This window comes from Coturnix japonica, chromosome 12 (genome assembly GCF_001577835.2).
Source record: "Coturnix japonica isolate 7356 chromosome 12, Coturnix japonica 2.1, whole genome shotgun sequence".
Taxonomy (NCBI): domain Eukaryota; kingdom Metazoa; phylum Chordata; class Aves; order Galliformes; family Phasianidae; genus Coturnix; species Coturnix japonica.
In genome coordinates, this window is record NC_029527.1 from 11,802,200 (window position 1) to 11,828,485 (window position 26,286).

The window sequence follows — 26,286 nt, forward strand, 5'->3', positions numbered from 1 at the left end:
AATCCAATGAGATGAACTGCAGGCAGGCTGAGCTCGAGCCCCTCTACACTTCTCCATCCCCACAGTGTGCCCCAAAGAATTTCTGGGTGTGAAATGAGAGGGACTCAGGAAACCTGGGATTAGTGAATTGAAATAACCTCTTATAAAGCCAAAAGATATGAAATAAATCTATAGAGAACAGATCTTAAGAATCCGTGTGTAAATTGAGTCACCTGAAATACTTCCAACTAGACAAACACAAGATGCTCTCAGAAGAGCACTAAAACATGCCTTTGAGACATAGTCTGAGCTGGACAAAAGTCAGGCTCCCTCTATAAAACTGACATACATATTGGAAGCTCATGTTATTTTCTAGAACAAAACAGTCTGGGTAGATGTGGGGGCAGGATAGCGTCAAGTGAAGCAATCAATGGTCAGGACTACACAAAACCCAGGTCAACAGTCTGCACATTTTCAAGGAACTCAGATATCGTGTCAGGGAATGGCTCACAGCCTGCCTGCCCAGGCCATTATGACGCTGTCAGTACAATTCTTATCTTCAGACTTTTTCCTTATATAGATTATCCAGCCATGGTCAGTATGGGGCATATTTTAGTAAGATTCGGAGTGGTAACATCTGGCAAATTCACATGTCATGTGCTTCTCCTTCCCCGTGTACAAACAGCCTGTGTTCCCAAGCTTCTGTGTTTCCCTTAGATAATGGTTTCTCTGCAGCAAAATACAAACGATAGGTTATCTGCCAAGAACGGCAATGCATCTCCTGATGGCATGATATGAAGAAATGATCAGAAACTTTCTCCGTTGGGAAACTTTAAATCGGAAGGTGGCTGTGATAACCTTATTGAAAGGAGAAGAGCTGGCGACGTTCCCTTGCTGCACAACAGAAGGAAAAGGAAAAGGGCCCTGGAAATTCACAGCAGGATGAACAAGAACTTCTTGTCAACAGCCTCCTTCCTCTGTTCCTGGGAAGGACCCTTTGACTGCGTCTCACCAAAGGGTTGGTCTGCACATTGTCAAAGAAAATACAAAAGGTGTTGTCTAAAGGCTTAAGTATCTCAGTGAAGAATTTAAGTTGTGTGGAGGGAGAAGTCAGTGGGAGCCTCACACAGAAGAGCAGCAGGGTGGTTGCCCAGCGATGTCATGTGCTTTTAGGATAAAATGACTGGGCTTTTTTTTTGCAATGGAAAATCATGTCCTGACTGCTGGGCAAAAGAACAGTTGTTGGGCTCAGTGTCTATTGCAATGATAGTCCAGGGCTACGTGTGCCTACAGCAATACCTCTAAGGATATTGCCCAAGAAGTCAACAAGAAGTCTCTGCAGTCAATGAGATTTATTAACCTGAAAATGTTTAGGCACCACTGAGACTCTCAACATCCTGTTTTATCTCCTTTTAATATCTCTGTTGTGTAGTTGGGGTTTCTGATGTGTAGAAACTTGTGGTACATGGACAACCATCCTCTGTGTGTGGTACTGTGGTTCCTTTGTCCTTTTCTGAGTGGCCAAAACAGACTGAGAGAGACTTTTCCTTGAATTACAGGATACTAAGAATGAATTATATCAAGTACACAGCACCAAGCACACAGCACAAGTTTTCTTAAAGCAAATGTCATTATTTTTATAGTGTGCATTTAAAAAATAGCTCCAGTTTACATGCTGAAATTCAGCTGTTCAAATAAACCCTTAAGCTCCCTCCTTCAGCAGCATCTCCCCATAGGTGTATCATTTTGACTGTGGTGTCTGATCTATATGTCATTTTGAGTACTTCCCATCAGCCATGCACCGTGGGAGCTAGAGAATGAATTTAGCTGATAAAACCTCAGAGCTGAGCAAACAGCTGGCAATGAACTAATTTTCTAAAATATTGCTCCTTGTCTGGATGGAAATGATTGCAATTTACTTCTGCCAGGAGGCTGATGGAGTCGAATGGAGGTGAGGGTCACCCCTGTGCCAGAGCCACACGCTTCTCCTTGGGCAGTGCTGGGTGGTGGTTTTGGGATGCTGGACCTGCTGGCACCAGCAAGGAAGCAGGCAGCCTTGTGCTTCATTAGGAACAGGACAGGGCCAAAAACTAACATGAAATTCAAGGAAATTCAATTAATCATTCTTTACAAAGGCACAGCCAAACTGCCCAATGGGAAGCTGGGTCTCTACCAGGAGGGCTTTGTCTCCTGTTGGTCCATATAGGTAGGAAAGGGAGGGACAGAGGGTCTAGAAATAATGTTGCACCCACTCCTTCTCTTAGGGGAGCACAGCTCACCTTGAGTTTCATTCATCCTACCTGCAACATCTGGCAAAGATCAGGTCTGTTCATCATCTAAAATAGAGGAAGGCACTCGATCACCAGAGGAACGACTCAAGCAATTTGGTTGCTGAAGGATGCTGGTGTCTTTGTTCCAGCCACTACTGAGGAGTGTCAGAGATGTTCATCTCAGGCAGTTTGGTACTTCACAACTGGCTGGGCAGTCTAGGGCCATCCTGCTGCAAACTTTTTCTTAACTCTGCTTCCTGAGTCATCTAAGTAGTTGCATCAGCCCACAAAACAAGCTGAGAACAGATGTGAGTGATTTTAGTTGTCCAGTCTTTGGACTATAACCACAAACACAAGCATAATTAAGATTTTCCTCCATTTCTCTTACGTGCTAGATGGAAATATTAAATCAATTCAGCTATGCTGTAAGGCAAACTGCAAAGTATCTGGAAGACACTCTCACATGGAAAAAGTCACTGCATTGCCACTGGATTGTTATTTCACTTACTTAACCCTGCAGTTAAAAAGGACATTTTGTGTCTTTCACAGCCCACTCAGTGTCCAGGCAGCCAATAAGGCGGAATAAATGAGGATCATCAGAAGGCTGTGTAATTTAAGTCTTTCTATCATTATGCAAAATCCACAACTTCATTAATCACTTTTATCTTAATGAATTTGGGGACTAACATTTCTGCTGCTAAGTACTCACAGAAGTTATTAAACCTCTGTCTGTCTGGTTCCCCCATCTGTTTCCATAAAGTCTTTCTGCAATTAGTATTTCAGCAAAATTTCTAACACCAGACAGACTTCTTATGAACGCTGCTGTAAGAGACAAGGGGAGCTTAAGGAATGCAAGGAGCAAAAAAAAAGAAAGGGTTGTAAAATCCACACTGAAACAGCTTTCCCTGAATATCGCAAGAGGATCAAGGCAGTAAGGGGGAGACTGATAAAATAGGGAGAGGCTGGAAAAAATGCTGCCCATCCAGGTCCAGCTGTCTGCTGCTGGTGAGATGTTGGTGTAATATTGAATTCATTCTCATTTTTTTCTGAAGGAAACAGATCCAGAGGCCCATGCAACAGCCAAGGACATAAGCTGATGTCCATAGCACAGCAAGTGAGCATGCAGAGGGGCTATGGGGCACTGGTGTGGCAGTTGGAGGCAAGAACCAGTTCTGGGGTATGCAATGGGCATGATTCCTTGTACCTGGACACTTGGTTTTAGGTTGCCTCTGAGATTTTACTGCACTGAAGCTGAATTAACAGGACTCCTATGCCATTCTGTGTTCCTTTAGTGCATTGCAGCCCCTTGGGTACCACATATGGGCACATCTTTGAAATCCCCCTCAAGCTGGCCTTCTTGGCCCAATTATGTACCTGCTCGGGATCAAATTAGAGGGATCTATGAGTCCTAATCTTTACTGAATGCCAGGATATTTTTTTTTTGCAGCAGATAAATTTCCATCTGCTTTTCACAACGGTGGGATAGGCCCAGTTCCCCAGAAAGGAAGAGTTGCAGGGTGTTGTCTGAGCTGAAGCAAATCCAATGGTCCAAAGGGGGGCTGGCTGACTGGAAGAGATTGGCTTGGCCACGCCTGAATTGCCCAGGAGAAGGATAATAAACAGAACGAGGAGAGCAACTGCTTTAATAAATAAACTGGAACACGTGTGCGACTGATATCACCAGAGGCTGATATATTCCAAAAAGTCTGTTTTTAGCATCTGGTCTTCAACAGCCTTAATATATTCTGACCAGATCAATAAATCTTTTGCTGCTAGTGTCAGACTTCCCACAGCAGCTAGAGACAGAGGAGGAATTACAGAGTAAATAATATATATACATACATATACATGCATGCCTTTTCCTACAGAAATATCCACCAGCGGGAGGATTAGTAATGTGAAACTGATCCAAAGTAGTGCTAAAGTAGCCCATAAAGAGAGGACCTACCAGTGCCTTATACTCATTCCCTATGATCTGTTTTACTTAGAACAAACCATGGTGTCAGCAACACATATGCAACTCAGGGCACCCACAGTTGCAGTATGTTCTTTATCATGCTGTGATTACACAGCTTTTCATCTTTTACCAAAGCTTTTACGTGCTGCAAAGGTTGAGGGAAGCAGGTGAGGTGCCATAGGTATAATGGTCATTTTTAAGAGCACTTCCACCAGCATGATACCACAGGATGAAAAAGCCTTTGAAAGTGAGGAGTAGGAGATAAAAATGGAGATTAAAAACGGGCTGTGAAGTTGGAGGCTTCTAGGTTGCTGTGTTTAACTAAGGACAGAGTGCTAAAGGGGAAAGGAATAAAAGAAATTCTAGAGGCAGGAAGAAAGTGTGTGAAATTATTCAGTGTTTGAAAGTCATGTGGGTGAACTGAATGAAAACCTTGAACTTATGTGCCATAATGGGAAGCAGGACCCTACATTGCAGATGTGCATTCCCTATGCTTTTGCTCAGCCCATCTTTTCTGCTTGCAGTAGAGATGCTGTGCAATATCCATGGTGTTTTCTCACAAGGAAGAAAGGATGTGAGAAAATGGGTTTCTTTATCCACTCAACTTACTCCACAAGCTCAGGGGGAGTCCAGTGAAGGACTTTTGCACAAAGATTAATGTTTGGCCTGCAGCGTTAAGCAGAACTTGTTCATTTAAGACAGGGTGGTGGTTCGGAAGAAGAGGAGGTTGTGGCCTCTCTGATGCAGCAGCAGATCTTCAGACAGAAGGTGATAAATAAAAGAGACTTTCACTGAGAGTATTTGAAAGCTTTGAGATGAATGATGTTTAACAATGCTTGCTATGACCCCAAGCACCTTTACATCAAGAGACCTCCTGGACACATGTGGTGAATGAGGTCTCATTTTAAGTGCTGCCACCAATGGATCATTAGAATTCGTTTACTGCAGACATTTAATTTTTAATTTTTATTTTTACTTTTTCCCCTGAATTGCACTCTGAAGTACCTAATTTAATGACAGACATGGACTTGGAAACTGAAGAATGTTCAGCTTTTGTGTTTATTTAGCCATTTAGCCAGAAACTCAGCTGGAAACTGTAGATTTCAGATTTTACTTCTATCTACACAGCAGGGTAGATAAAAGAAAGAAAGCCAGGCACTCTGCTGGGGGTCACTCTAATAACTGCTCAGTCCAGCCTTCCCTACACTGTAGCTGATATATTTAACTATGGCTCCTGCTTCTTCAAGGAAACCGAACCAAGGTTTTCATAAAGTAATTCCTATGATAACAAACTGCTTTTGGTTGACCCCAAAGCCCATCCTAGGATTCATATGTCGGAAGAAAGGTGGTCGACCAGCCGTAATATAGTCAGGAGTGCTACTATAGTCAAAGAACTTTATATAAATATATAACTAATATATATATAACTATAATGTATATAACTAATATGCATTATGAACTATGAAACAAGGTGATCCTTAATGAACACAACAAATCCTAAATTAAAATACTGATAACCCACAAGGTTCAAATGTTGTACATTAGGACCACAAGGACAGCCTTAAAAAACCAAATGAGGTTGAAAAATAGAATATATTCATGTTCTTTCTGTATTTGAGCAGTATTATATGCAATAGAGATGACTCCAGAATAGAGGATTCTGAAGAACCCAGCACTGAGGGAGGTGCATGCGCGGAGCCCAAGCGCAGGCGCAGTGGCCACACACGCCCACCTGACTACGGACCGGGGACAACAAGATGGCTGCGCCCATGTCTGCTTGGAGGTCGGCTGGGTTTAGGGTTTAGTTTTGTATTATCCCCGGTGGAAATAGGCTCTCTGTGCTACACCGTGTCGCCACGTCCTGCTGCCATCCGTGCATGGAGCCGCGGGAGTCCTGGGCGGCCTTGGCGGTGAGTACCCGGGTCGGGACTTGCCCGTTGTTATGGTGACGCCTCTGCAGTGTCTCTAGGCCTCTGCCTGATTTCACTTTATGGTGCTGGAGTTTGCTTTAATGTCGGTACTCAAGTCCTCCTTAAGGTTTGTTGTTGTTGTTTGTTTGTTTAATATCTATTATTCTCAGTGCTACCATTGCTGAGAGGCAGGGGAGAAGGTGCAGTTTGCTTGTTTTATTCCCTGAAGTCGCTGCTTTATTCCCTGAAGTCACTGTTTTATTCACTGAAGTCACTGCTGTTTTGCTGTAGGCGCTGTCATCCTGCCACAGGTGCTCTGTGATCTCCTTCTTGGGCTTAAGTGCCGTTGGAGATAAGAGAAAGTGGGAGACTGAAGGAGCAATGAGTTGCCTTTGGTTTGTGTTTTAGCAGGTGGTTCGGTGAGATCAGATTGAATCTGGTCAGTGCTGTTTTGAACAGATGAGGATTCTGATGAAAAAGAGTGAAGAAAAAAATCAATGCATGCAAAATAGCCAGATAGATTAGAAGAGTAATTAACTTATTGATTAGAACTCCAGTGGTAGATACCTCTTTGAGTCCTCTGTTGGCACTGAAATAAAATAGAGTACCACAGCAGAATGATTTGTTTTCAGGCAGAATTAAAACTCCGTGCTTGTTTCTTGTGTGCTGCGCTTCTGCAGCCAACCATGCTTGCTGTTCTGAATCCTAATGAATAAATAGTAAATAACACTTATAGTAAGTGTCACTTTATAAAGATTATTCTAATTGAGTTCTTCAGTTTATTTGAGTCCCTTCCTCCTGTTTTTGGTAACTAATAATTCCCAGTCTGTGGAATCTCTTTTATAAGCAAAATCAACTAGAGACTCTAAGAAAGACTGAGCTTTATTTGAAATTGCCTTTACAGTTTGGTATTAAGAATTGCTTTGGAAAATGCGAATGTTCATTCTCGAGGTGGTTACAGGGGAAGCAGGTTTGCTTCTGTCTTCCTTGATCTTATCACATGGCTTCTTGGAGGCACTGGTCATTCCGTTCTGTGGCAATTTGACATCTAGCATTTACTGTCTTGATTTTGTGTTTGGTAAATAAGTGTTGCAGTGGTTGCTTGTGATTCTCCACACAATGAGGTTATTTCCAAATAACCTTAAAATAGTTAAATGCTGTAACCTTTCTTTCTCTTGTTATAGCTAGTGAACGTTTGGGTAAGACTATCAGTTTATAATTTGACCTCAGAAGCGATGTATTCAATAATAGTACCTTGGCTTTGGTGTGTCTCAGTTGTTTAGGTAAGCACTGTATGTTAACTCCTGTGAATATTAATGTACTTTAGTCTCTGATTTTTATCTTGAAGGCTGGTGGAATTGCTGGTGTCTTTGTCGACTTGATCCTTTTTCCTCTGGATACTGTAAAAACCAGACTGCAAAGTGCCCAAGGATTTAGGAAAGCTGGTGGCTTTCGTGGCATCTATGCTGGTGTTCCCTCCACTGCTATAGGATCCTTTCCAAATGGTAAATGTTGTTTGGATTATGCTTTGTCTTCCTCAAAGTGGGTACTTACATAGAATAGGACATTCATGTCTGCGGCTTCCTCTCCTGCATATGATTACTTGGATCTTGTGAGACAGCACGCAGCTGTGAAGGGCAGGTTTTAGAATTGTATGACATTGGGAAACACTCTGAGGGTGCCTAGAGGGAAGGCTGCCACATGCTTACTCTGAAAATCTCTGTTGTGCTTCTGTCCTTAGTGCTGTATTTCAGCTTGGAACATGCCTGAACAGAAATGCTTGCAAAGATGCAATTCATACTTGTGGCTTTTATTGTACTTTAGTTAGTTCAGGACTTTGGCTTCACACTGTAGTTAAATTTTCTGAAAGCTCTGACATAAATAGTTCACTGCCAGTGGCTCTTTGATAGGGAGTGAGTGGGATCTGGAGTCTGTACCTGGATTTGAAGCTTACTTATGTCATGGGCAGTATACATCTCTCATGTGAGTTCAGTTTGCTCCCTTCCTCATGTGTGTCTTTTATTGTGCGAAGTGTCTGTGTCAATCCTACTACTGTAAACCTCAGTGTAGTGACAGTATTACATATGTGACTGATTAGTACATCCCAGTTCTTTAGTCATATCTTAGATGAGCTCTGAAGTTTGCATGTGGGCAAGTAGTATGTAACTGCTGGTGCTAAATGTTACTGGTGCTTTCCTGTAAGTTTCAGAAGTGTTCCTGGATTTGTCTTCTGATCTGCTTCCTATTTAATCAGGGCATTTTGAGGTGCTGGGACAGAAACAGTGCTTGCTCTGCACACTTTTGTCACAACAGCATGAGTAACGTATCAGAATTCACTAGAGTAAATCAGTATGTGCTTAAGCACTGGAGGCCTTTAAACTAAAGGTCCTGGGGATGTTATGTGTGTCTTTTTTCTCCCTAAGAAACAGCTCCATACCATGTAAAGTCAGAAGATGCCGGGAATGCTTTTGAAACTGAAACTTTAAAAAAGTAAATGTTTGTCCCTGCAGAGAAAAAGCAGCTAAAATTCATAATGCCTTTGTCCATTTTGTCTTTGTAGTGAAGGAAGAAAAACCACCAAATTATGCTGTTAGTAGTAAATGTTAGGAGAACTTTGCTGACAAATCCCTTTACGCCTTCAGATGTTTGATGTCCTTCATAAGATGATATAAAAAATTCAGTTCTTTATCTTGTCTGCTCTGTTATCTTCTTTTGAGATGATAAGCATCTTTTGATTAGCAGAAGGCGATTCACATAGTCCTTCTTTACAATTAAAATCTGTTCCCCCGCAAGCCATGTCAGTTTTGTCAGGGTTTTCATCTTCAAAATCTGAACTGTGGTTTTATCTTTCCAGCATATGACTGAAAACCAAAACTGACTTTAGGAGGAGAAACCCTTAGGGTACAAGTACCTTTGCAGTTGAACGTTGCTATGAATAAACACTGTTTATGTTTCTATGTTTCTATGTTCAGTTTAGTTTTCTGTGTTTCTTGTCTGCTGGACAGGAATTCTGTGAGTCCTTCAGAAGCTTTGAAGGATTTATTTCTGGGGCTAAGATACAAAATATCTCATCCATAGGTAGGAAATAGTTACAGAAAACTGCCACTGAAACTGTTCTGTGAGATAGCAGATACTTGTATCAAGTACTTTAGTGGCTTTTTTGTTTTTTAAAGGTCATCCATCCAATTCAACCAGGATTGAACAATCTCCTTCCTGCCCTTCCCACCTGTATGGGAAAATGTGGAAGACACGACTTAGCAAAACCTGCTGGACAGTTGTGACTAATTAAAGCATTTTTCCTTATCTTAATTCTGAGTACTGCCTGAAGCTCTGGCACTTCTTATATCAATAGGTGCCTTTGACATCAAAAGGGGTTTGCCAATCATAAGGGGGGGGGCATAAACTTCTGAAGGAATTTCCCTACAGATTGCTTTTATGTATTGGTACTGTTTGGGGGCAGTAAATATTCTGTATTAAAAAGTGTTCTTAGAATATTAGGTGACAAAATTAACCTCTGAATGTTTTTGTGCTAGTTCTGTAGTGAGGGAATGGAAACAATAAAATGACTTCAATTATGCTTAAATTTCAGCTGCTGCATTTTTTATCACCTATGAGAATGTGAAATCTGTGCTGCACAGTGATTCTACATCGTACTTGACTCCAGTAACACACATGGTGGCTGCCTCTTTCGGGGAAGTGGTAAGAAAAAAGTTCATGTATTGCGCCTGTGTGGGAGGAGAGGAAACCCAGTTATAAAAGCTGAGGTTTGGTGCCATGTCTCTTGTGAGTGTTGACATGTATGTGCCTGAAAGTTCTTGGGAAAATACTGATTTTTTTAATGAAATATTGACATTTGTAAAAACTCTTGCAAAGTGTATATATGAGTTAGTAGACTTACATGTGAACCTTGCTAGGCAGTAGATGGAGAAAGTTTGCAATGAACTGAAATACAAATACATCTTCACACTGTAGTGGTTATGCATCAGCATTATCTTTCTAGAGGGTTTTTTTTGTTGTTGTTTTACAACCATCCAGCATCAGTTGATTTTTATTTTTTCAACCATAAGGTGCTACATCATTTACTTACCAAATTATATGGCCTGCTTTACTGATAAAGCCTGTCTTAGAGGAAAGTGTTGTGTCAGGATGACTGGACAGTCCATAGAGCTACAGAGCTGTAAGTTTAGCTCTGCAAGAGCTGGTATGTGATGTTCAGTAAAAGAAGGAAACTTCCTTTGCAGTTTGTAGGTAGCATTGAATGAGAACACTTCTTGATGTGATTGAAAAGTGACCAAAGCTTCCATTCCTGCCTGATCCAGATGTAGACTTGTCTACACTGCTCTATGATGCAGCTTAGAGGCTTCCTTTCCTTTGTGGCAAAATTCACAGACCAGCTTGATTACTGCATTTCAAAAACTTTCTGAAGTATTTGTTCACTTTTCTGAGCTGTTTCTGCTCCTTCTTGCAAACAAAAAGAGCAGAGTTGCTTTGGGTTAGCTGAATCAAACGTTTTACACAGTCAGCAAAAACTTTCTTTCTCTAGATGTCCCTCTTGTTTTTAACTGCAGATTTGGAATGGTGCCTTGGCAGTGGTGGGGCTGGATGTTCAGCTCTAAACAGTTCACTTCTGTCCCTGCCAGCACTGTCCACCTCCTTATTCCTGTTTTTGTCACTCTGGGTGTTTCCTGGCATTATAGTGATGAAATGGGGTGTGAGTTGCTGTGTTCCCACAGGTTTAAAGAAGGACAGTGAGCTCTAAATAACTAATAGCAACCTGGCAAAGCCACTTCCCATGAGAAGCAGTTCAACTCTTCTTACTCTCCATGGTTTCAATTTTGATTCCCAAGTAATTTTATTTTTCTGTGAAAATGGTACTGGATAGTCTGAGTGGGTCTTAGACAGTGAGCTTAATTTAATGTACCAGGCTCATGGAGATAGATGAATGCAGCTTACTGCTGTGGTAGTGATTATGTGCAAGAGTAGGTAGAAGATTATAGATTGAGGGGTTGGTGGGATTGTGTTGTCAGTGTGTTTGTGCTGCTCCCTCAGGCAGATTCTTTTAATCTTGATGAGATTCTGCTCCATTAGCTTATAACTTCTATCTTCAGGCAGTGCACAGGCTTTATTTCCATGGAAATCCAATAAAGGCTGTTAGGAATCAGCAAGAAGTTCTTCGCACCATAGTAGTGCCTAGCTCTGAAATTCCTTGTTTGCTTGAAATGGCATGGAACAGCAGATCTAAGGGGTGTCTTAAGCATCTGGAGTGCTTGTTTCAGAATCAAATAGAATGATTGGATTCATGAAAATGTGCCAGTGTTCTGTGATAAAATTGTCTTCTTTTGCAAGTGGATTATTTATAGTGTGCCTCCTCTATGTGCAAGTGTTCTGTAAGAGAACCATAACTGGATAACTTAATAATCAGCCAAAGAATACTTGGCTACAGATAACTTCTTTGTGTGATTACAGAACCTGTTGCCTGAATGTTCCAAGGTGGTCTGTGTTCTCATGATCCTTATAAATCAGGCACGTACTGCTTTCATTTTCAGGTTGACAAACTGAGATGCAGCACAGCTAAATGAGTTGCTCGGGGCTGCCCTTGTCTGAGCCTCATCTGTTTGTCTCTTGCTACCCTAAGGCCAGAGAAATGTATAACGATAGCCTTTAAAATGGTAGTCTGATTTTTATAGTGTGGGAATCACGATGTTGTAACAGCCATTTCTCAGCTAATAAGATTTTGCTTTTTGCTTGCTTTTCTCCACTTGGTGTGATGGGAGAACTGAGCTGTAAAATAATTGAGGTAGGGATTTAGACTTATAAAAAGTCTTAACCTAATATCTCTTGATTTATCAGTTAAAGTTTAAAAGGTTAAGACTTTATAAGAGCAAAAGTAATAAAACATAAAAATATATATAACTATTCCAGGTTGCATCAGTGGGAAAGTTGTAGCTTTATTGATCGGTCATTAAGGTTTAATCAAGGCATAACCAGTGGGACTATCAGTTTGTCAGCTTTTCTTTGCTGTTGTTGAAAACATGCCTTCCCTCCTTTGTATGCTTTAATAATTACTTCGATAGAAATTACTTTGAAATATGAAACAATAAGCCAAAGACTCAAATCATGTTAGGATCCCCAAGGTACCTGTTTTCGTTTCCAAACTTTTTACAAGCAGAGAAATTAGGATAGAGAAATAGAGTTTGGATTTCTAGGCTTGCAGGTCATTCTCTGGCAAGCACAAATGAGTCAGCTACCTTCTTGTGCATTAGTAAAATGTCAGCATACCTCTAAGCTTAGTGAATATTAATGCTGACTAATTTGTGTTTTGTATGTGCACAGCTAAAAATAATAATATAGGTAATAGAGGATATAGAAAATGCTGCATCAAGGCAAGGTGAAAATGAGATCAATTAGTTAGTTGGGAGATCTTTTCAAAATCATAGCCACTCTTCAGTATTGCTCACAGTCAGTGATAATAATAATAATAAGGTTTCATCTTCAGGAATGAGATAAAGAAAGGTACACACAACATCTGACCCTGTTTAACAGAGTTATTTTTCCCTTTAACTGAGCCTCACTGTATAGGGACTTTGGATATTCCATAATACTTGAAAAATCACTTAGAAAGACACAGCTAAAACTCTAGAGGAGAGATGTAGAGTATATCTTTAAGGAAGAGCGAAGGTTGAAGAATACAGGAGTTGCCAAGGGGGGAGAAAAAACCCTTAGTATGCTGCTTGTTGAACTGAAATTTGGAGATGGGAAACACTGCATCCAGGGCTTTGGAATTGTATTTATTTAGGTTCTTTTTATTTGACTTTGTCCTCCATGTTTAGTCTGCCTGTATCTTTACGGTGAGCTGCCAAATATGCTTGGAAAACATGATATCATAGTGGGTGGAAAGGAAAACCAGATGTTATAAAATTGTACTTTTCATATACTGAAGCAGTGTGAATAACTCTGTGAGGGAGCAGTGTGTTTAACCTCCCAGTGTTCTGTTCTATAGTAACGGGGTGCTTTTTACAGATCCTGAGTTAATGAAATCTGTAAAGATTTTTGTTTAATTTTGGTGTAGTGTGGCAGCATATAGTATTAATTACAAGAAACCTTGGTAAAGAGAAATCACAATCAGCCTGCACTCACCAGCGTCCTACAAATGTGGTTTTATGAGACGAGTTTAAGGTTGTCCCAGTTTGTCTGATGAGGTTTCCTTCATGAGTGCCAAAGTGCTTGGATTCGGCACAGTTAATTTTACATCCTGCTGGCTTTTCCATGAAGGTGAGAATAAAGTTGTTTGGATGTCGTTCTAGAGAAGCAAGCTGACAGCAGCCTTTTCCATCTAATATTTAGATATTGTTATGGTTACGATCTGAGCTTTGGAGGATACTCAGTGAAACTTTGGGGCTGTTAAGTATCATGCCTATTCTTACTGTTTTTCTGGTTTTCCCTAGGCTGTGAGATCCAAGGTTGCTTGCAGTAAGGTGGTGTGTCTTCACAGCATGTGATACCATGAGACAGAGAGTAGCTTAGACCCTGAAAGATTCCCAGTCATATTAATGACTCTATGCTTGCATTAATTTGCTTGTGAATTTTTAAGCTGATGTAGCCCCAATGCTGTAGATTCATTGGCTGGCTTGTTTCCATCCTGCTTCAGTGTCTGTGCACTGTGCTCCCATATGTCATATAAATATTGGACAAGCTTTCAGGTGCAGAAAGGCATTTCTGGTCTGACTCCAGGAGTGCTGTACCTCAAGCTATCTACCAGGCTTTGCTGGAGTATGAAGCTCATAGGAAAAGATGGAGCCGTCAGCTGTGTTCAGAGGTAGCTCTGAGTGTGTAGGTAGGGACTGCTGCCTCCAAAAATGATAGGCTTGGCTGGCTTCAACATAAAGAATTACGGCTTAGTCTCACACATAACTGTTTTTCCAGAATTGAGAAATGAGGGATGTTAAATGCATTTAAATTGAAACATCCAGAAATTTGTCTTTTCGCTGTGAGGAGGGCATGAGAATGGCTGACTTGTCATACTTCAAATAAACAAAATAGCAGCAGAAGCAGACTCAAGAGAGAAGTAACTAAAACTTAGAAATGCATTTGTGTATTCATTTCACTGCCTCATCTCTGCTTAAATACCTAGTTGGGAGGTGTGCCGTTGTCACTTTATGTGGCTCCATGGGTCAAAGTGAGGGCACGTGTTTCAAGGTGAAATTCCAATCTCCCTTGTGTTATTCCAGTTTGCTGCCACTTGCAGTGCTTCTGTGATAAGAGCAAAGTGTGTGGTTCATCTATGATTAGCATCTGACCCTCAGTATTAATAACTTGGATTCATATTATCTGCTTTTGAGATGTGTCAAATAGAAAGGCTTCTTAATGCAGGAATTAGCTCTCTGGGGAATTCAGCAAGCTTCCCCTACTCGTCCTAACTTGTTTCTTAGAAGGAGTGAGCCCAAATGTAAGCAAATTCAGTTTGTAGATCACGGTTCTATAAAAAGACATTGTGAATGTTTGGAAAGAAGGAAAATGAGTGTTTTGTATTTTAGGCTTTTAGTTTCTGGAAATCAAGAAGAAAACAATAACGCATTTTAGATATGATAAATGGCATAAAGCCATCTTTCTCTGACCACATAATAGCTTCTTCTTTTTCCCTTTGACCTGGCATTGTCTTTTTGAAACTGTTAACTAGTTCTGAAACTGTATCAGTATGGATTCCATTAGACTGGCTGGGTAGGTCAGAGGGGAGAGTTGCTATTAATGCCCATTCTGAGGAGAACACAGAAGCATGAGCCAGACAAATCCACAAAGAGTAAAGTCACAAAAGCCTCTCCAGCAGGTTAATTAGCTAAGTGTCTGCAGCATTGTAAGCTGCAGAAGACCAACTTGCAGGACTGAAATCTGACAGAGATGGCACAACCATTCACATCAGACATGGAGTTAAGATTTTAGCTGTTTGATACTCCAGAGAACAGGTTGGAAGATGTCTGTTTCAGTTCAACAACCAAGTTATACACAAGGGAGAGTTGCTTCTAAGTCAAGAATCATTTGCTGGAGCAAAGAGGTGATTTAGCACTCAATCTGTCTAGACTTTAGGATACTGGCTTTGAATTTTTAACTATCGTTTTTTCAAGGAGCTGAACTAAGAAATGAACAAAAGCTGTTTTTTTTCTGCTTTGCATTGTATCTCTTCCCTGCCAGTTTAGTATGGGCTGGCAGACTGAAGAATTCAAAGTACCTAAAGTTTGAAGGTAGTCAGTGTTTGACAGCAGTTCCAGGCTGTGTGTGTATTTTGTTTTGCTTTTTTCAGTGTCATGTCATTTGAGGTCTGACTCTGTGCTGTACACATCTGGCTGCATGCAGACACTGAGCAGTGGAACCTGCTGACCGTAGCAAGACAAGCGGTGGTGGGGAGTGCACAACGTATGTGGCCTTTTGAATTAATTGTGATGGATTTTGAGATATTCATAAACTAATCTAGGTGACGTTGGGTCTGCTATGCAGATGCAGTCGGATTTTTGCTAAGCTTTTATGCAGAAGCACAGCTGAGCAATGGTTGCGAGATGATGCCTTTAAGAGCAAGGGGAGAAGAAGCAGCATGGATGGGAACTCAAATTAAAGCTGCATCTGGAAATTGGTTGTAAATAAAGACAAATGGAGGCATGAATTCACAAATGCTGCCAACAAATTCATCATACAATTAAAGGGTGAAACAGCAAAATAAGAACTGTCAAACACCTGACCAGCTACCCAGCTGATTTTTTTGTCTTTTTGGTATGTTGCATTTAATTGCATGCATTACCTCTTCTTCATCCACTGCCCTTTCCAGATTGCTTTGTCTTATCAGTTCAGTTCAGGCCAATAAGAACATGCTTCTTTCATTTGTAGAGTAGAAGCCCGATGGTGGTTGTCATCTTTTTTTCTGGGCTTTGCCATTCTAGAACTGAAACTCAGCTGATCTAAAAATATTTGTAGCTCAACAAACTCATTTATAGAGGAAAAATTAATTTGGCTTGAAGAGTATAAGTGAGAAATAAATAATTAAAAACTATTTCCTGATTTGCAATGTATTCTGCCAGAGTCAGCTTTGGAAATGACTGAGATGGCTTTGAAGTAAGGTACATTTATTCCACTGTAAGGTTATGTACAGGGTTTCTCAGCTATTTCTGAACGTCTCCATATGTGAGCAAGCCCATAATTCATAAGAGGAAAAGGCTGTAGGAAAGACTAAGGGATCAATTAAAGGAAAATACTTGATAAAATACAGTGTAGTTGAAATTTCCATGTTCTGGGCCAATGTAACCCCAAGAGACTGAGCACATTGTAAAATACTAGTCATCTTTCAACAGGAGACTTAATGTGTTTTCAGAAAATATTGCCTGTGTTTTCTTGCCTGGAATGTCATTAACGTTTGTCCTCCTGTAACACAGTCTGACCCCTCCTGGCTCTTTGGAAGGAGTTGTATGTTGGATGAGATGCACTACACAAGTCTGAAAGGGAACTTTTGCTGAAAGAACTGTTTGGCTGGTGGATGTCATTAGTTCCTTAAGTCTTTTAAAATAGATTTAGCAGGCTCACAGTGGTGAAATTGTTACAGGGATAGATTGGATCAGGCAGACTGTTCTGTACATTGAATTAAGGCCCTTCCCTTCTTCAGCCTTAAGGCTTTTTGTGTTTAGAAGTGGTAGTAACTGATTCAAGCATCATCTTGATAGGGAAAATGAAGACTGGAACTTCAGAGCTATTCAGCTGTCAGATTTTTTGCTGCTCAAGGATTTAATTCAACCATTTGTGACTATACATCAAAATTGGTGGGACCCTTGGTCTGTGCTGGAGTACAAGAGGGACATACATAACAGTGGGACGTTCTGCTAAGTTTGAGGTTCAGTTTTACAAAGGAAACAAAACTCTACGGTGATTAATCTTGCAAAGACCAATTTAGTTTTGCAAGCTTGTGTGTTCTATATAATATCTGTAGGAAGAAGTAAATGTTTAAAATAGACCTTGTCAGTCTCACAGGCTTTCCCTGTTCATTGCCCATTAAATTAATACATCTGGGATAGCAGAATTTCTCCTTGCTGTGAAGAGTTTAACAAATTCCTGCTGTCTGAAGACAGAAGATACTGGTCAGTTTCTAAGGTGTAGCAGACATGGCTGATGGAGTGGTAGGCAGGGAGACCACAACAAGAACATTAGGGCATCTAGATAGACAGTCAAAGAGCTGTGTGAGGGGAGAGAGATCCAGGAGCCCAAGCTGAGAAGCTACTGAAATGATGGGCAAGTAGCCAGCTGAGAACTTCAGGTCACTGGGCTCAGTCAGTACAGCCTGTGTGAAGGAAGAAAGGTGTGGCAGTGTGGATAATGCTCTGGAGTAGGAAGAAGGGAGCTCTGGAAATCATTAATAAGGAGGTGGCATAGGTTTGGCAATGAAGAAGGGTGAAATATCAGTCTGCAGAACAGTTGTGCAAATTCCAGGTAGTCATCTAAGGTGGAAAGTTGGAGGAAGTTGCAAATGTTAGTGCAGAAGCTCTGGTTTTCCAAATGATAGAGACTTTCAGACCCTGCAAAAGGTATCATCTCTACAATAATATGTTTTTAAGCCCTGGGAAGTGCTGAGATCTGAGGAATCTTGCTGGGTGAGATTGCTCTTTGAAGAAATGTTTCCTGCCAGCATATAGGGAAACTGCAGTTAAATTAATGAAGGCCCTATTGTGTCAGTCAGAGGAAAAGAGGGGACAGAGGGCTTGGCAGTCATCTAAACTTTCTCATCCAGGGCCCATTAGTTATAACTTATTCCCTCTGTGGGCTTTAAATTAGGAGTGGAGTCACCCGTTTGTGACCCCAGCAGCTTTACATAGAACTGAATGTAACTCAGCTTGAAGGGCACATCCATGCTGTGTGTGAGTGTGAGAGGAGCAAATAAGATAAGCATATTCTGAGCTATTATTTTAAAGATGAACATGGTTTTTTTCGTTGTGGTTTATTTTTCTTTCTTTCTTTCTTTCTTTTTTTTTTTTTTCCCTTCTGAGACTGGCACTTAAAGCAGAAACTGAGAGCTGACTGTATATTTATAATGGGCAGGTCCTGTTCTCTGTGGGGACAATTTCCGTACTGAAATAGGTGTTAGTGCTTCAGTTCTTCACTTCCATTGTGCCTTAGCAGGTAGTAGAGCCTGCTGATAAGCGCACGAGGAAGGGTTTACTTGAGCTTGTGAGCCACAGCAAATTACAGACCATACTTACATTTTTGTTCTGTTGCCTAAAGGGCAGCAATTATTTAGCTGAACTGGTATTTGAACTGCTAGGAGTCTGTAATTGCAGAAGTTCAGGCTTCTTTGTTTAAAGAAAATATGAAAACGAATCACTAATGTGTATTTCATTTATTCTCATTCTTCTGTTAATTTTCATGGTATTGGAAGGGCTTAGGCCTTTCATCTTGAGGTCTCAGATAGAGCCTTTGTCTGCCACCTGCACTGCTACTGAACGTTCCCAATCCAGGAGTTGTGGCCAGTGTATAGATAGTTGTTTTTTGTCAATCTCATAAAAATGCATTGGAAATGTTATTTTTTTTAACTACAACAGAGCAGAGTCCTGGTGAGCTTTGAATAACCAAACATAAATTTACAAGCAGAGTTTGAAGAGGCATGGAAGTTCAGATTTAAAGCTTGTCAAGAAACTTTGACTTGAACCCAGATAAAAATTTGTTGGTTTTTTTTTTTTTTTTTTTCTTCCAAGTTCGAAGGGAAATCAGTGCAGTTCATGATCTTTCTAGTTTTAGTTTTACCTATTACTTTAAACAATCATTCAGTTATCTGAGGAGTGGGAAAGCAAATATGTCCTACTTCAAGGGAGCGTCTGACACAGAAACTCTTGGATTAAGTCCCAGTTATTAACCTATATTTTAAGCAGTACTTTTCTCTGAAGCAAACCTGAACTGCAAGGTAGCTTTTGTCAGCAGGAGTACAGCCAAGGCTAATGAAAAGCAAACTTAAAATGAAGCTAAACTGGAGGAAAAAAACGAACACCTGAAAAGAAATAAAAGAACAAACAAAAATATTTTGTTGCTTCTTCCTCTTGAATGGGGTTTTAGAGTTGTTTGATTTTTCTTGGCTTTTCTGCACTTTGTTGCTGCAGGTGATCTTTTAGGTCATGAAGAATAAGGTGAGAGATGGGGATTTTCTTTCCAGAATGGCTATAGCCTAAACAAGTGTCCTTTGCTAAGTCATGGCCTCTTTGTTACCATTTCTGAGCAGCAGCTTTTTTTCCTGAACGGCTGGCTTAGTGATTATCTTGCAGAGGTACTTGGAGGTTTAGTTTAATGTCTTTGCTCTCCAGCTACAAAGCTGTATAATGTCACACATTAGATTCTTATTTGATTAAGAACAAATTTATGCAAATGAGATTTAAGAATAACTCTCCCCAGGTATATTCCTTTAATTTTGTCTGAAGTATTAAATTACATTTGTATGGTGAACATCAATTAAAGCTTCCCAGCTCACCTGAATAAATCATTAAAGCTAACTTCCTGCTCAGGAAAACTAAGATCCTTTATAAATACAGTGTTCTGTGTTAGGAAAGTTTTCTGAAGTGCGCCGTGTGTTTCTGTACCTGGTTTTCAAAGCAAACTTAGACATGTAAGTTAGTCTTCACTCAGAGTCACTGAGAAAAGATTCCTAAATCACCAGGCACTGTTGTGTTCCAGAACACGTCTCTGTCCTTACACTGCTCCTATTCCCCTTTGCAGCAGACTGGCTGGCTAATTAATGTGTGGAAAAAACTTGGTCTTGATCCTCACCCACACCCTTGTTAGTACAGAGAATGGATCAGCTCATTAGCCAAGAGCACATCACGTGCCAACATCTTGATAGATTGGGCTGTTGGTCTTTGCACTTCAGTCTTCAGCATATGGATAATCTCTCTCTTATTAAAAGTGCTCAGACTTTAATGGGAGTCTTAAATTGTGTGAGCCAGATCATCTGCTGCACTTGGTCTGTGCCAGGCTGTATAAGGAAATGCTTTTTCAAGCTGCTCCCCTTAGAGGTACAAGGCTGTGAATCGTGTTGTAGCAGCTGTGTCCCCAGTTCTGAGTAACACCTGCAATGCATATACCCAAATTGCCTGCATAAGCCCTTAATAGCAATGGTAACACCTGCTCTGACTTCTTTCAAAGGTTTCTGGATAGATCTCCTGTGCAGATCATGTATACAAGTTTAGTGATCAAACTAGTTATTTGTCTAATAACACGTGCATAAATTTGATGCATTTGTTGTGGATTCTCTCCTCAATCCACAAAATATAATCATGTAGAAAATGGTTTTTAGCCTGGAGCACGAAGGATGGAGACAGAATTTTGATATTTAAACGAGATCATGATGTATATAAGATTTAGAATTCTCATATATTGAAACAAACTTATTAAATAATTACATATGAAGAGGCTTTGTGTTGATTTCAGTGTATTTCTGAGACTTGAATGCACTGGTTGTCCATCAGGGTCAGCTGAGATGTTAGTCAAAGCAGCCAGGAGAGTCTGATTCCAACATAAATCTGACCAGGAGATGGCAGCCTTGATGCATGCAGGGAATATCAAGTAACAAACGTTTCTTCTAGAACGAACAGAGAAGAAATTACCTTCATTTAATGGGAAAATATAGTGTCTTAGCAATACCTAGGTAAATGTTAACAAAATAATACTGATTTGGCTTTTATCTCTTAGCTGGCCAATGCAAGGCAGTGAATTACAAATGTACTTAGATTTAACTCTGAATACCTGAGTCACCAGTTCAATCTGGTAATGATTTCAGACAATGATTTTGGACTTCTATACCATTTTGTGTTGTTGTTCAGAATTATTTGCAGTATTAAAATGCTATACAGGTAATAGATGCTAATGTTGTCACTTCTGTATATTTGTTGTGTAAACTAATGACTGGAACTTACAGCTAGAACCAAATCTATTTTCTTAAAGCTTAAATCAAAATCCTTGAGCTTCTTTTTCTTCATTCCCATCCTGCCCATGCAGTATGCTGGTACATGCACAAGCTTGGGAGATGGACTGAAAACTGGAGAATCCTATTCTAAGACCTGGTATATAGGGAAGGAGTTCATAGTCCAGTACTTATTTTTCCTCTGAACTTGGTCTGTAGGACCTTGATTCTGTGTTTCTGCTCCCATCAGCACGTAGGATGAGAACCTGGCTCCAAAGCTTGCTTTGAGGAATGAGCTTGGTCCTATTCCTAGAATGCTGTTGTCAGAGGCCTTAATGCAGGCTGAAGTACCTAGGGGGCCAGTTTTCTACCCCCCAATGTTCCCATCTACACAGATGTGTGACAGAAAGTTAATTTAATCACTGACACATCCATAAAAGCAGTAGGAATTTACCAGGAATGCCCAGAGTGTGTCAGGTTATATTGTTCCAGTCATGTGTGGAGGCACAGGCTGTGTCTGTGTGAACATTTGGGAGTTTAAAAAGAAAATTCTCCCTTGAATCTGAGTGATTAGGGGGTGAATGGGCTCCCACTGTGGGAGGCTGTGTTGCTATTTGTTTTCCATTTCTCTGTTTCTCCTGTCCAAGATGTGTCTGTTTCTAGCCCTGCTCCTGGTAGCCTTTATCTCCTTGTGGGCCCTTCCAGGAGAGTTTCTGTGCAGTCACATAACACCTGTCTTAGTTGCCAACAGCCCTGGGTGGCACCAGCACCTGCTGTTGGGCACTGACCCGAGGTGTGGGCAGACTATGGGTGGGGGAGAGCTGCCCTTGTGTACCTAATTATGAGCACCTGCATGATCTACTGTGAATTACAGCAGAGTGAAACTTAGTTTCCTTACTCATATTATGCTTTTATGCTTATGGTAATGTGCACAGCAACTTAGCTAGCAGTTGGTGCAAGTGAAAGCACACATGTGGAGATATACTGTGGAGCAGCCTTGCAATTATATCTTTCATCCTTGCTCATGCAGTGGCAATTTGCTTACAGTATTCAGGTGTCTGAAAACTTAAATAGGTATTCTCTCAGTGCAGTGTTATCATAGAGGAGCTTCAGCTAAGAAAGCAAACTGTGGCGATGTGCATTGTTTGTGTTCTTATAACTTCTTTAGAACTACCTGGAAGGCACTGAAGTGATTCAGATCTGTGTAGTAGAATAGAGGGTTTTTGTTGTATCCATCTGTCCTGATTTGTTACTTTTTTTTAGCTCGTGGCCTGAACACGTGTGAAATAAGTCTTCCTTCTGAAGACCAGTGTTGACTGACATCAAAAGACTGCTTGAATTGTTATTGATAGTAGGATACACTTGTAGAAACAAATAAGGTGGCAGGTTGTTAAGTTCAGGTGCATGCTGAAAATGTCACCCTTCAGCCTGATGTTAGCAATTGTGGCTTGTAGCTTTTCTGGTACAGAAGTGCCCTATGGAGCCAACCTGACAGCCTGGATGACATGAGCCTTTATTTCCTTTCATAACAGCACAACGCATTCGCTGTTTTTGTTCTTGTGCAGCCAGAGATTCCCTTCTAAGCTCAAATTCAAATGGGAGAAACATCAAAGTTCAATTGAAATGCAAGGCTCCCCAAGTAGTCCGGGGGAAATGGAGACATCACTTTGTAGCTACCTCTATCCTGCCAAAACTGCAGCACCCCAGATGTCAGAAAGCCGCGCTGTGTTCTCTGCCTGCTCTTGGTCGACTAGATTGTTTTCATCCCCGTCTTTTTAAAGTTTTTCTCCTGCTTCCCCATTTATTTATTTATTTTAAGGAATAAAAAGCTAATATAAGGACACGGGGTGTTATGAAGCATGAAGTTCTATAAATATTTATGCTGAACTATCAAAGAACTTGACAGTTCTTATTTTCCTGACATATTGGGGTCACTTGTTATTTTTGACCCTGAGAATTGAGGAGCACATGGAGTTATATCTGTTTCTAATGACTTGTGGATATTGTTGTCTGGTAAACTTCTAGGAATATAAAGGGATAACAGACTTTCTGAGTCTCTTTGTGAAACTAAAACTTTATACTATGTTACCCACATTCAAGTTACTGTAGCACTTGTGTATCTGTACAGTCTAGCAGAAGTTTCTGCAGCAGGAGTGGATTGAAGTCGGTGGCTTGGTTTGCCACTGCAGGCATGCAGATTACTGCTATGTGACCCTTGATTTTAAGGGGGTCCTTCCTTCTAGGAGCCAAATCCAGCACAGCAAGTTGCTGACCTCAGCACAGGATGGCATTGATGAAGGTGTAAGGCCTGGCAAAGGGCTGCAGTATCTCCTGTGTTTGGCCATCAATCCCAGAATCAGAGGAAGACAACAGATCTTCCTAAAGGGCTGTGCTGGTAACCAAGTATTTTTCTAAAGATGAGGCTTGTAAGTTTTTGGCATCTCAGTATCCTCATGTCATAAAATTATGTTCACACAACCTTAACTCTAACCTGAACACTCAAACACCATGTCTAATTTTCTCAGTAAAGCTGGGAGCTAGTTAGATTATATTATTATGCAGGAACTAGTTTTGTTATTACATCCAGCAAAATGTGCCTTCCTTGCCTAGTTAGTTGCATAGAGAAAAATGAGTCCAGTGTTTCACTTTGAATGTAACCCACTGTTTGTTTTGAGTTAAGCCTTGAAGGTGTTGTGTGGGTCTGATAACAACTGCAGAGTCTCTTACTGTCAGTCACTAGAGGGCTCAGTGGAACTATCTAAGACATTTGGTTGTTTAATCCCAAATCTCTAGATTAGGTCTGTGAAAGTAGGGGAAAACTTCCTATGCCTGCTGAAAGACTGGATGACTTCAAAATGTAGATTTTATTGGTGACTTTCTTCATCTCAATCTGTTTCTATCTTGGAATTCAAAATCTGAAGTGTTATTTTCAAGGGTACTTACATTTTTCTGTTCATACAATTTTTCTTCAGGAAACATATAGCCCTGAGAACAAATTCATCAGCTCCTTATAAGCAGCTTATGTTCAACTCATATAATTACAGAAAACATTTCTCAGTTTCTCAGGTTTCTGTTGTGGGAACAAACTCCAGACATATCTGTGAAAGACAGAAAGAGGTGGCAAAAGAAATCGCTGTCTGCATCTATTGTTCTTTTGCAGGTTGCGTGCCTTATACGGGTTCCATCTGAAGTTGTCAAGCAAAGGGCCCAGGTTTCACCTTCTGCTGGAACCTTTCGGATTCTTTCCCACACCTTGTACCATGAGGTGAGTTCAGAGAAAAGTTTTTAAGAGGTTTCTTCAATTCTTCTCGGTGATGCTGTACATGTGCAGAAGTATTTCTTCAGTTTTACTCCAGTGAAGTGCTCTCCTGCTACTTTTCCATCAATTTGTTTGTTGGTAAAAGCAGTAGACAGTATGTGTAAGGAAAGCAATCCTTCACCTTCCCCACATGTTTGTGCACTTCAACACATATGCATGACATGCATGTATGCTTTAAACAACTTTTTCTTTTTTGTTATATTGGGTGCCTACATAAGAGGCAAGGGGAGATGGGAGGAGGGTAGGAAGGGGGCTGAAAAGTGTCCTCAAACTCTATTTGCATATATATAAATGGTCCTTTGGGGACTTCTGCTGACTGGGACAGCAGGGTATCAAGTTTGGTTATGGTTTTGGAGGGCATCCCAAAGACACTATTTCAGAGAAGCTCCTTAGGGGAAGTGTCTAATCCTCCAGTGTTGATAACTTAAAAGAAATAATAATAATAATAAATAATTTAAATAAAGGATTTTGTCATCTTTTCAGTAGCTTTATACTGTTTATTTATGTAAAACCCATTCACCACTGTTTTCACTGAGTCTCAAAAGGGGCATTTTTCAAGTTGTCTTCCATAAGAAAATGGCTTCTGAAAATACATTATACAAATTTTCATGTAGAAAAAACAGGAAAAGGAAGACATAAATATGACTATTTAATGATCCATTTGTTTTTTTTAGTTGCTTTTAAATGAAAACTGTTGCAATAGCCCTGCACAAGAGAATCTCCAGAGTTTTATTCTCTGGTCGTTGGTGGTGCTCACCAAATTGTATTTTTTTTCCTGTCTTTGTTGCTTACCAAAGAACTGCAAGACTTGAAAAATGCACAAGAAATTGTCCTTTAAGATATTAATTGTGTATGTGCTTTTCAAATGATTTTCAATTGTTGTGTGTTACCACCTGGTTAAAAATGCAAAATATTTGTCTTGGTAAAGTCAAAGGTAAGAATATGGACACTAGTTGTCATCTTGTGTTCATTTTGCATAGAGTACTGAAGCAGAAGAGAAGTAGTTTCAAAATATGTGTGAGATAATGGATACTGTGCTAGCTTGCACTTCTAGTTTTAACTGCAAGGTATATTTTCTTCTCTATAACTGATTATTCTGGACAGTGCTCTTTGAAATGAACATAAAACCCACTAGCACTTGTAAATGAGACAATACAGTATACATAAATATGTTATAATCAATATAGTCAATTTGCAAGAAGCTCAGGTCTGACACCTGGTGAGGCTGCAGTACTTGCTTTGTAATTGCTAATAAATTGTGGTCTTTGGCAAACTAATTCTCTCTAACTGATGCTTTCTTTTGTTGGTTTACAGGGTATTCAAGGACTTTATCGAGGTTATAAAAGCACAGTATTAAGAGAGGTAAATACACTTGTCTTTTTTTAAAGCATTCATTCCTTTGCCTTTTTTTGTTTACTAATAATAGGTAATAGCAGTACAATTAAATTCAGTTGCTCTAACCATAATCTGTGAGTATTAGCTTATTTCATTCTAGGTGAGTTACCAGCCTCTAATTTAAATAGGATCTGATAACGTGCATTAGAAAGACCTATGATACATACATCTACCCTCCTGTTGCTTGCTTCCATTGCTGCTAAATTGTTATAGGATGGAAATGTGTATGTGAATGTGATGAAAACCATAAAGTACTGGAAACTTCCTCGAATTTTGTGGTTGCATAATGTGAAGTATGAATGCCAACAATGGTGAACTGATGACATGAGGCCAGGTTTGGCACAGACAGATTTACACTTACTTTAAATGTGTTTGCCAGCAGATGCCAAGAGATTTTGTCATCTCTATATAGGAGTGATTGTGCACGCTCTTTTCTCTACTCTCCAAATGTGTGGAAGAAATGCTTTTAGTAATCCAGTCTATGGATGTGATATGGTGTTACTCAACTCAATCAGAAGTACTTCACTGTTGGCAAAAACAAACAA

General features: G+C 40.2%; 1 protein-coding gene across 9 annotated transcripts in view; it reads left to right on the forward strand.

The window, feature by feature from the left end:
* Window positions 1-5,913: 5,913 nt before the first annotated feature.
* The window catches only part of SLC25A26 (solute carrier family 25 member 26), an 80,271-nt gene continuing 59,898 nt past the window's right edge, over window positions 5,914-26,286 (forward strand). For 2 of the 9 annotated variants that reach the window (XR_001557982.2, XR_004308849.1), the window contains exons 1-5: window positions 5,915-6,116; window positions 7,444-7,621; window positions 9,706-9,815; window positions 24,188-24,292; window positions 25,661-25,708. Coding sequence is in view for 7 of the 9 variants with exons in the window: in XM_015875197.2 (XP_015730683.1) it covers window positions 6,084-6,116; window positions 7,444-7,621; window positions 9,706-9,815; window positions 24,188-24,292; window positions 25,661-25,708 (474 nt within the window). In the remaining 2 variants the exon portion in view is untranslated. Of the gene's footprint in view, window positions 6,117-7,443; window positions 7,622-9,705; window positions 9,816-24,187; window positions 24,293-25,660; window positions 25,709-26,286 lie in introns of all 9 variants that reach the window. The other 7 variants (XM_015875196.1, XM_015875195.1, XM_015875197.2 and 4 more) reach the window with 6 other exon arrangements.